General features: G+C 43.5%; 2 protein-coding genes across 3 annotated transcripts in view; one reads left to right on the top strand and one right to left on the bottom strand.

Moving 5' to 3' along the window:
• Positions 1–38: 38 nt before the first annotated feature.
• Positions 39–8,613, bottom strand: zgc:162297 (uncharacterized protein LOC555865 homolog). The gene is made up of 7 exons (XM_041981297.1): positions 8,473–8,613; positions 8,029–8,150; positions 6,035–6,117; positions 5,781–5,961; positions 5,448–5,598; positions 1,214–1,341; positions 39–243 (listed from the first exon to the last, which is right to left on the bottom strand). Exons 2-7 carry the CDS (start codon positions 8,099–8,101, stop codon positions 53–55), a joined length of 807 nt encoding a protein of 268 aa, XP_041837231.1. The 5' UTR covers positions 8,102–8,150; positions 8,473–8,613; the 3' UTR covers positions 39–52.
• A 126-nt stretch (positions 8,614–8,739) lies between these two features.
• ccne1 (cyclin E1) overlaps positions 8,740–11,189 on the top strand; it is a 28,744-nt gene continuing 26,294 nt past the window's right edge. For both annotated transcript variants that reach the window (XR_006009820.1, XM_041981280.1), the window contains exons 1-3: positions 8,740–9,021; positions 9,529–9,580; positions 9,770–9,857. Coding sequence is in view for 1 of the 2 variants with exons in the window: in XM_041981280.1 (XP_041837214.1) it covers positions 9,567–9,580; positions 9,770–9,857 (102 nt within the window). In the remaining variant the exon portion in view is untranslated. The remainder of the gene's footprint in view (positions 9,022–9,528; positions 9,581–9,769; positions 9,858–11,189) is intronic.

The raw sequence follows: 11,189 nt of genomic DNA, 5'->3' as shown, positions 1-11,189 counted from the left end.
GGCGGCTGCAGGTGTTTAATACGGAAGCACAGACAAACTTCAGCCCTTCCTTTTATTCTCGAAGCTTTTCTATCTTCTCCATAAACCTTCTCACTCTGTCTGGGTCAACTGTGTTGGCCCAGTGGCCACCGAACTTAAAATGAGAGCCAATGATCATTCCGTTTGCACTGAGGTAGCGTTCCACGTTGTCGTATGTCACTCCAGAACCAATCAGCACTGGGATTTTCACAGTCTCGGACACCACTGCAAAAACAAAGAGACAGATTTTAAGGATCTCTTGTTTAAAAATCTCTTAAAGGTCTTGAGCTTTTTTATTTATCTGACCGGCTTTTAAATTCTGAGCCTTTGTGGCCTTTTGTTCCTAAAGTCAGAACAAAAACTTCTAGCGAGGCCTTGTTCCATCATCACGGCCTCGTCTGTGGAACGACCTGCCAGAGAGTCTCAGGGTTGATGTTTTCAAAAGAATGCTCAAAACCTTTTTAGTTTAGCTTCTGACTGAATTTAGGTTTTTGTTGTGGCCTGCACTCCAGCCCTGTTGCCGCAGGTTGGACCCCGGCCTGGCCTGACCTGACGGGGGCCTCTGTGGTCATTGGTGGGCTGGCTCCCGGTGTGAATGATGCCCAAGATGTTTATTTCTAGTTATACTTTTATAAATGTTCAGTTAAAGAGACAGAAGCTAGAGGTTAGGTTTGTGCAAAACAGGATAAGCAAAACTTGGTGCTATTTTTGTGCTTTATAAATAAAATTAGATTTGATTTAAGAAGCAGCAGCTGCAGGTTTATATAAATCCACAGCTTCTGGTCAGACACAGTTACAGGAAACTTTACTGAAGACATGAGAAAGCAATGAAGTGAACAGTGTCAGGAAACAAATCTGCCTTGACCTGAGTGATGAGTCCCACCACATGATGCCTGCTACTTGACGTCTAACATCCAGCTGGCCTCGTCTGAAGTTAGTTATTGACTGCTGATTTGTGGATGGACCTCAAGGTATTTACACCTGCTGAGTTGCTATGTTACCTGCTGAGTAAACAGTAGGACATTCTGATGTCTTTGTTGTATCTTGTACAGGTCAATCAGTGAGCTGATGTCCCGTCTCGCTCAGTCCTGACATGCATCTTGATGTCATCCATGTGAGAGGAGACAGCTGATGCTCTTTGTGAAGATCTGGCTGTCTGTGTGTGATGTAATAGTGTGGAGTTTTGTGGGAGTACCTCTGAGCTCGTGTGGGTCTGCCTGCTCTCCAGTGGCTACTCCTGTGATGATGAGTCCGTCAGAGAGGAAGAACTCAGCAGCACGAGCCGTCTCTTCGATGGTCACGTCTGAAGTCAGGGCATGGGAACTAAAAAGATGCAGATACAGAACGTTACGCCAGCTGTGGCAAATCATTTGACATTAAAGGCAGTGTTTGAGAATTACTGACAGATGGTGTTAAACATGGACGGGTCATTGATGGGAATGGACGGTGGCCATCAATGGCCAAAATTCTTCCAGACATAAACATGTATTACTGGCCTCAGGCGCTACAGGTACTTTTGGTGCCTGTTTTTATCCCAAACAGGGTTCTAGCTCCTATCAAACAAAGCTGGTACTGCAGTTTTAAAAGCTCAGCAGGTTCTTACTTCACAGAGTTGTTTGTTCAGTCAGACACACCATAATAAAAATGGCGGATGCGTCCATCCGTCCGTCGGACAATATTAAAACATGATCAAGTTTAAAGATTCCAGCTTAAAAGAACCAGATGCAGATTTGGACTCTAAATAAAACTACTGAAATGCAGCAGAGAACAGGTGGGTCTTTAACTTAAATCAGGGATCTCCAACTCCGGTCCTCGTGAGCTGCTGTCCTGCAGGTTTAGATGTCTCCTACTACAACACACCTCTGCACAAACCTGTTAATGACCCAGTGATTTGAGTCAGGTGTGTTGCATCAGGGTAGAATCCAAAACCTGCAGGACAGTAGCTCACAAGGACCGGAGTTGGAGATCCCTGACTTAAATAAACTGAGTGTTTCAGCTGATCTGAGGCTTTCTGGGAGTTTGTTCCAGACATGTGGAGCATAGAATCTGAATGCAGCTTCTCCATGTCTGGTTCTGACTCTGGAACTGATAAGAAACTGGAACCAGATGATCTGACGGTTCTGGTAGGTTCATACTGGGTCAAGAGGTCACTGATGTATTTTGGTCCTAAACCATTCAGAGCTTTCTAGACCAGCAGCAGAACTTTAAAGTCTATCCTCTGGCCAACAGGCAGCCAGTGTAAACACCTCATAGCTGGACTGATGTGGTCCACTTTCTTGGTCTTAGTGAGGACTGGAGCAGCAGAGTTCTGGATCAGCTGCAGGTGTCTGACTGATGTTTTAGGTAGAACCTGTAAAAACACTGTTACAATAATCAAGCCGACTAAAGATGGAAGCTGGACTAGTTTTTCCAGGTCCTGCTGAGACATCAGATCTTTTACCTTTGATATGTTCTTAAGGTGATCGTAGGCTGATTTTGTAATTCCCTTAATGTGTTTTTCAAGGTTAAGGTCTGAGTCCATCAGTACACCCAGATTTCTGGCCTGGTTGGTGGTTTTTAGGTGTATAGACTGAAGCTCTGTGGTGACCTTTAATTGTTTCTCTTTCAAGCCAAAAACCATCACCTCAGTTTTGTTTTTGTTTAACTGAAGAAAGTTCAGACACATCCAGTCATTAATCTCCTCAATGCATTTACCAAGAGCCTGTACAGGGCCTAGGTCTCCTGGTGACATTGTAATATACAGTATCTCACAAAAGTGAGTACACCCCTCACATTTCTGCAAATATTTAATTATATCTTTTCATGGGACAAAAATGAAGAAATGACACTTTGACACAATGTAAAGTAGTGTGTGTAGAGCTCGTTAAATGGAGTAAATCTACTTTCCCTTCAAAATAACACACAGCCATTAATGTCTAAACTGCTGGCAACAAAAGTGATGACATCCCCAAGTGAAAATGTCCAAACTGGGCTCAATCAGCCATTTTCCCTCTCTGGTGTCATGTGACTCATTAGTGTTACAAGTTCTCAGACTGAGGACCATGGTCTCAGATTTGGAGGTGCTGATTCTCATCCTCGCTGCTTCACACTCGGCTGTGATTTGCTCCAGTGAGAGCTGAAGATCACACCAACAGACGCCAACAGAACCACATCATTACATCATTACTGGGGGACACGGTCGAACACCTTCTCCAAGTGCACAAAGCACATGTAGATTGGTTGGGCAAACTCCCATGCCCCCTCCAAGACCCTGAAGGGGGTGTAGAGCTGGTCAACTGTTCCATGACTGGGACGAAAACCACACTGCTCCTCCTCAATCCGAGGTTCGACTATCCGACAGACCCTCCTCTCCAGCACCCCTGAATAGACCTTACCAGGTAGGCTGAGGAGTGTGATCCTCCTGTAGTTGGAACAAGCCCCAGTCTGCCAGTCCAGGGGGACTGTGCCCGATTTCCACGCGATGCTGCAGAGGAGTGTCAGCCAAGACAGCCCTACAGCATCCGGAGCCTTAAGGAACTCTGGTCGGACCTCATCCACCCCTGGGGCCTTGCCACCGAGGAGCTTTTTAACCACGTCAGCGACCTCAGCCCCAGAGATGGGAGAGCCAGCACCAGGGTCTCCAGACTCTGCTTCCTCTTGGGAAGATGTGTTGGTGGGATTGAGAAGGTCTTCGAAATATTCCCTCCTCCGACACACAACATCTTGAGTTGAGGTCGGCAGCCCCCCACCCCCACTGTACAGTGTTGACGGAGCACTGCTTTCCCATCCTGAGCCACCAGATGGTGGACCAGAATCTTCTCAAAGCCATCCAGAAGTCATTTTCCATGGCCTCTCCAAACTCCTCCCATGCCCGAGTTTTTGCCTTAGCAACCACCGAAGCTGCATTTTGACGGCATCCCTTATTGCTGGTGTCCATTAACAAGTTTGGGGGTTACCGCCATGACAGGCATTGTCGACCTTACGGCCACAGCTGTGGCCGCCTCGACAATAGAGGCACGGAACACAGCCCACTCAGGCTCAATGTCCCCCGCCTCACCCGGGACATGGTTGAAGCTCTGCTGGAGATGGGAGTTGAAACTCTTTCTGACAGGGGACTCTGCCAGACGTTCCCAGCAGACCCTCACAACACGCTTGGGTCTGCCAGGCCTGACCGGCATCCTCCCCCACCATCTGAGCCAACTCACCACCAGGTGGTGATCAGATGACAGCTCCGCCCCTCTCTTCACCCGAGTGTCCAGAACATGCGGCCGCAAGTCCGACGACACGACTACAAAGTCGATCATCGAACTGCGGTCTACAGTGTCCTGGTGCCAAGTGCACATGAGGGCACTCTTATGCGTGAACAACAATCAAACAGAAGTGGTGGGTAAACCACCACATAAAATATAAATGTCACTATAACTTGTCTTGTCTTGGTCTGATGATGTCCGAATGTGAACAGTATGATGAAGAGGACGGTTTAAATAACATTTATTTGATCAGTTCATGGTTCAGACACATCTTTTGGCTTTTTTTGTGGTTAACCATGTCAGAGAACGACATGATGTAGAATAAATACTTCCACACTGAACAGCTGTACATTTTAAATGAGCTTTGGTCCAGAGAAGACGGTGGTGTGTTGAACCTAATTAGTTGTCAAATGCTCCTCTGGTTGTTTATTTGTGCCGTTTACTTTTGCAGGCCTTTGTTGCCCTTGTTCCAGCTTTTTACAGATGTGTTGCTGCCACAGATTAAAAATGAGCCAATATTTTCCTAAAACAGTAAAATGTCTCAGTGTCAACATCGAACATGTTGTTTATGTTCTACTGGGAATAAAATATGGGTTGAGGAGATTTGTAAATCATTGCATTCTGTTTTTATTGATATGTCAAACTTTTTTTAGTAACTGAAGTTGTTTTACTGTTCAAGATGTTTCATTTCTTCATTTTACTCTTTTTCCCAAGAAATTTTCAACAGTGATGAGTTTTCCTTGTATTATTGCTGTTATGGTGTGATGGGTGTGTCTCACGTTACTGTTTCTTTTAATCTGTATATGAAGTTTAATTTACTCAATGACTGTCTCATTGGATGCAGAAATCTTAAACCATCTCCTTATTGTGTTTTTATTCTACAAGTCAGTCCAATCTTAAAATAAACGGCACTGTGATCAGACACATCTGCCACTCCTATTTGGTATTCTTGGATTTGATCCCTATTCTCTTTCTGCATAAAGAATTAGTCGAGCAGAGAGTGTGTTGATGAGTAATGAATAAAATCTCTTTGTAGGGGATGCAAGTCTCTCCACACATCAAAAAACTCCATTTCCTCTCATGCATCTTTCACCAGTTTTAAATAGATCTCGTTTCCTCTTACAACCGAGTCTACAATCAGAGTCTGTTATCACATTAAGGCTTCCTCCACAGATGCAGCTCCACAGATGGTGATCTCACCTGTGCTTCTTTTTGATGTCAGTAAAGATCTGGACATGGTCAGCTCCAATATGCTTGCGATATCTCAGTAAGTCTCCGGCACAGGCGTTCAGGAGGCCCTCATCCGCCACATGAGAAAAGACGAAACCCTCTGCTCTGATGAAATTCAGCCCTGGAACAGTTACATCATAACCCTACAGATGACTGACGCACAGATCCAGTGGAGGTTTGTTTAGCTGAACTTTGCTCAGATCTTACACAGGACCTCAATGAAGACTAAACAAATACCAGGGTTTTCCACTGGTAAACAAGACTCTTTGCTTGCTGATGTAAGCTGATGCAGACTGATCATACCTGAAGCCAGAGCTACAGCGAGGGCCTGCTGGTTGGCAGAAGCCAGTATTTGGACACCAAGTGGCAGAGATGGACAGACACCTCTCACAGCAGTGCAGACTGCAGTCATACAGGCACACACCTCCGGACCCACGCAGAATGAGTAAGGTACATCATGCATGTTTTCAATGATCAAACCATCCTGAAAGAAGGGTACAGAGGTAACACTTACTGACTTTCAGCTGTGTATATACGAGTAATGAAGATTAACTTACAACTCCTGCATCGCGATACACTGCTGCCTCACAGCATGCCTCTTCAGCGATTTGGGACATTTTCAAACAACCCAAAGGGGTACCTGAGATAGCCAAGAAACTTAGTTATGTACAGTTTAAGGTTTCACGAATAAGAGCTCCAAAATGAGCAGAGGGCATATAAAAAGTACTGATAGGAACTGATTTATCCTCATAGGGAATATTCACACGTTACAACAGTAAAAAAAGATCAATGCAGCTTCCATTTTGGATGGATCCCTAAACTCTGGGAGGATCAGTCTGTTGCTGATGTTGGAGCTCAGAGCTCTTGCAGACTAATCTGAGAGGTCACAGACGTTTCCATGTTTGGCCAACATCCTCCTCTCATCCATCTCCACAACGAGTCCACAGGTTGGTCAAGGACTTAGCAGGACCTCTGACCAGCTTATTTAGTTTTTTCTGCTCACTCTGGGCATTCACAGCCACAGCAGATAAACACCTTCTCACCATATTCGGTATGTTTCTACTTTATTCCGCTTTTCACCTTCACTCCACTACAGTTTAGAAATGTTAGTAACAGGTTTTATTACGAAGAAATTAGTTTAATTTGTTCAAGAGATTATCTAATAACTTTAAAAAGATTTGCACAAAACACTCAAGTTTATCGACACATGATGCATTTACAGATGCAACCAGGAAATATTCATACACCTAGCAGAAATAGTCAGTAAATGAGTGTTTGGTGGATTATTTTTTGTTGTAACGATACTTCTTGGTAATAAATCTTATACTGTTGGAAAGTCTGTTTATTTCCCTTTTAAATGGAGACGCATTTGGAAGTAAATGCATTTGTGGGATGAGCAGCAGAGTTGAGTACGTGGGTTGTGCTCATGAAAAACTTCTCTACCAAACAGCTGATTCTGCTGTTGACTCTTTTTTGGTGTTGCTTATAGGATTGGATAAAACAAGACATATTGGCAATTTTCTAATTTCTTAATTTAACAATCAGGAGCTTCCGTATCATGAGGAAGAACCACACACAGCCACAACAGCCTGGCACCTCCTCCTCATGCTGGTCACCAGCTCGGTGAGACGGCAAATTTCAACCAGCATCTGTCACCAGTCAACCAACCACTGGTTGTGTTGGTCCCTTTGGCTCAAGGTGATCCCACAAGTGTTCAGTGGGGTTGAGGTCAGGACTGCAGGCAGGTCATCCATCCTCTACGGGTAGCCTCTGATAAACCCCGCTCTGTGGGGGCGAGTGTTATCATCTTGGAGGATTCAGTTTGGTCCCAGACTGTGGAGTTGCAGAATCTCATCTCCATATCTCTCTGTAATGAGATTTCCTCCAATGGTGACAAACTTTGTTTTTCCAGTGAGGGAGATGCTGTCCCACACCATCACACTGCCTCCACCAAAAGATGTTACCCTATCGATCAATGCAACAACCAGCATAACGTTCTCCACATCTTCACACTTTGACCGTATGATCCAACGTCTGTAAGCAGAATCTGGACTCATCGCTGAACATAATGTTCCTCCAGATATCCAGGTTCCAGTGTTCATGTTGAGCTGCTAATCTGATGCTTTACCAGGAGCTCAAAATAAGAATCAACAGAATCAGCTGCTTGGCATTGGTAGAGATTTTCACAACCAACATACTCGACTCTGCTCCTCATCCCATAAATGTATTTTTCTTACAAATGGGGCTCCATTTAAAAGAGAAATGAACAGGTTTCAAACAGTATTAGATTTATTACCAAGAAAAATGGTTACAACAAAGAAATAATCCACTAAACACCCACTGACTTACTTTTTGTGTAGCAGTGGCAGACCCTCAGTCACTTTACATCTCAGTCCTGTCTGGTCATTTAATATTCAAAGAACACTGACTTTCATTTCTGCGTTAACAACATTTGACATTCAGCAGTTTTTCCTTTATATTTGTCAGTGTAATCAAACATTTTATACAGTGGACGAAAAATGTTAGCTTTAGGAGGTGTTATGTAATGTACCTGGTAAAGCTTTAACGTGAATCATTCCGATCACGACGGATTTTAGGCGCCCAAAAAGGTCCAGAAACTTCATTTTCTCACTTTTCTTTTCTGGAATTCGAGGGACAGAGTGGTCCGTTTTTCTGAAATGAGAATCACGTGACAGGGCAAGGGTCAATTTGTTAAACAATTTTTTAAATTCTTTTTTTAAGCAGTTTCCCTCAAAATCTGTCTACGCTGTTTATATTAAACTTTCCATAATATTAAAATAATTTGTTAATAAGTTAAATAAGTTTGTTTATGAAGAAGGGTTAAGCTGTTTTAAATGGAGAGAGACTGAAACAGGTAGGACTGAAGCTACCCACGCTGGAAATGACGCACCAAACATCCGCTGGTTAGCATACTTCTGTTATTAGATGGAAAACAAACCACTGCGGCCACAATGACAACAGGTGACAACCTTACCTGATGTTCGGGGGATGAAAAATCACCTAAATGTTACAATAATTTGGTCTTGGTGCTTTGTATTTTAGCCGTACTGTGACAGACTGCAGCTTTGTTTACATCTGACAGAGGAGCCACGCGGTGCCCCGGACATTTCCTGCTTTTAAGCCCCGCCCCCGCAGCTGTCACTGCAGAGTCCACGCCCCCTTTACCGGCTCGATTCTAATAAATCTATTTATCCTTTTATTTTACAGACCTTGAAACTGTTTTTAGCTAAGATACGTGTTTTATGTGCTTTAATAGAGTGTAACTGTGCTGAATGAAGTTAAAAGAAGGCATAAAAAGACGGCGAGGCTTGGACGTTTAGCGCCAATTTAAATAAACTCCCTGACGTCGCTGCTGAAACTCATATATTCTGCACAAGGCGCGAGCTCAGAGGAACTAGCCGACCCGGACAAGCAGTCGTAGAGCAGCTCTGTATCTGAACGAACAGCAAACTGTTCAACTGGTGCGGTCACGTTTTAGTTTTAAGTCGTGGAAAAGAGTGAACTTCAAGGGCAGAGTCTTGGGGTGAGTGAATGAAACGAAAATATGACACTTCGTTCGTGTCTTAGGCCAGATCTAATACCACGTAGCAAAACTGACCAAGTTGCTAACCAAACCGTGGCAGACTGCTGTTAGTTAAATGAATATTTGTGGGGATTCGGTGTTTGCAGCATGTTTCTTTTAAATTGTTTATTGAGATAACAGACGACCCTCTTTGTGTTGTTAGGCCATTATCTAGCTATCCAAAGTTAGTAGGCTATTGTTAACGACGTTTCCCCAAAAAATACTCAACGTAACGACCGTATATGAATTATCTAACATCTTATGGAAACCTTGTGCTAGTTTCGCGGATATAAGTGGATGTTGTGCTACTTTTCTCTGCGCGTTAATCGTGCGTACTGTACCAGTTTACCCGCGCCAGGCTGAGCTGGGCTTTGTCAGAAGGAGGGAGTTTAGAGTGGGGGTTGGGAGTACATGTATGTGTTATTTTTAAACATTCAAACATAACTTTAAAACATTTCTCCACCGTAGGTTTGCTCAGAAAGTGTCATTAACCCCCTCGGAGTATAATGCAAAGGCAACGGTGAGTTTGGCATGTATGGTTCATGGAAGAGAAAGTTGGCTTGATGGAGCCTTTTAGCTGTCCGGCTAATCTCTGGCCTGTTGTCATGAGACATTATTTGGAGCTAAATAACATGTTTTATCCAAACATGTCTGTTTTAAGTTGACATCGGAGGCTTAGGGCCTTTTCTTTTTGTCTGTATTGTTTCAGGGAAGAGAAGGAACCAAAGTCTGTCGCTCCCGAAGCTTCCAGAGAAGTAACACTACGACCGAGGAAGAGGAAGGCAGATGTTGCTGTTGTAAGTAGCCAAACTGGGTGGCCTGCTGGTTTAAACTGGTCCCAGACGCGGTCTAAGCCCTTTTTAAAGAAATGTCTCGTGTTTTCTTTAGGAATTAAGTATTACTAACATGCACAGCTGGTATTATACAACATATTTCATTATTGCTTTTTAATGCAGATTCAGACTCAGTGTTTACTTTTCACACGCTGTCATCTCCTGTTAGGATGTACAGGGTTTTAGAAATACTGAGGTCCATCATCCACCTGCACATCTCAGTTAAAAGATAGATACCCAAAATGATTTAAAAAGGAAATAACTTACACAAACCACTCCCCCCCTCCATCTCATCCTCATCTCTTTTCTCCATCTATTGTCCTCTTCTTGACTTCCTCTCTCCTTCCCTGCCTCTCAAAAAAGTGCATATAACATACAAATATAAGCAAAATGTTCTTTATACAATAATGCACATTAACTGTGGTGCCACTGTAATTCTGCTTTGTATTCATTGCTGTTACACTGATCTCCTGGAGACCATTCCTCGTACCTGAACTGTCTTCATATAGTGTTTTTCTACTCATGTCAACCACTGTGCTGTTACACTACATGTCCAATCACACACACACTCATGCAGCACCTCTATTGGGGTTTTTTATATACTAAGTGCTTTAACTATCACACACATTAATTCCCAGCTGGACATGTTGGGGGAGCAATCTGGGCTTCAGTGTCTTGCCTAAAGACACTTTGGCATATAGCCTGGAGAAGGCAGGAATCGATGCACCGATCGATTTGGGCATGCACATCTTCATGCATGTTTAGTTTGGCTAGTGCCCCTGCAGCGTCTCCCACCATAACCTGGTGGAATTACAGTCATGGATGAAATTATTGGCACCCCTGGAATTTTTCCACAAAATACACAAATACTCCCAGGAATTGTTGCAATTACAAATGTTTTTGGTTCAATTGTGTTTATTTCCTTCATGTGCATTGGAAAAACACAAAAAAGCTGAAGAGAAAAGCCAAGATTAACAAAATTCTACACAAAACTCAAAAAATGGGATGGACAAAATTGTTGGCACCCTCAACTCAATATTTGGTTGCACACCCTTTGGAAGAAATAACTGAAAGTAATCTCTTCCTATAACCATCAACAAGTTTCTTGCACCTCTCAGATGGAATTTTGGACCACTCTTCTTTAACAAACTGCTCCAGGTCTCAGATTTGAAGGGTGCCTTCTTGCGACAGCAATTTTGAGGTCTCTCCATAGGTGTTCAATGGGATTCAGATCCGGACTCATTGATGGCCACTGCAGAACTCTCCAGTGCTTTGTTTTTAGCCATTTCTTTGTGC

This window comes from Melanotaenia boesemani, chromosome 1, assembly GCF_017639745.1.
Source record: "Melanotaenia boesemani isolate fMelBoe1 chromosome 1, fMelBoe1.pri, whole genome shotgun sequence".
Classification (NCBI taxonomy): Eukaryota; Metazoa; Chordata; class Actinopteri; order Atheriniformes; family Melanotaeniidae; genus Melanotaenia; species Melanotaenia boesemani.
Note: the sequence above shows the minus strand (reverse complement) of the source record. Positions and strands in the feature narration are given on the sequence as shown.

Coding starts and splice junctions, on each gene's coding strand:
- zgc:162297 (XM_041981297.1), bottom strand. CDS start 8,101: ATGAAGTTTCTGGACCTTTTTGGGCGCCTAAAATCCGTCGTGATCGGA. Junction 6,118..8,028: donor TCACGTTAAAGCTTTACCAG/GTACATTACATA, acceptor TGGCTATCTCAG/GTACCCCTTTGGGTTGTTTG. Junction 5,599..5,780: donor CGCTGTAGCTCTGGCTTCAG/GTATGATCAGTC, acceptor TAACTGTTCCAG/GGCTGAATTTCATCAGAGCA.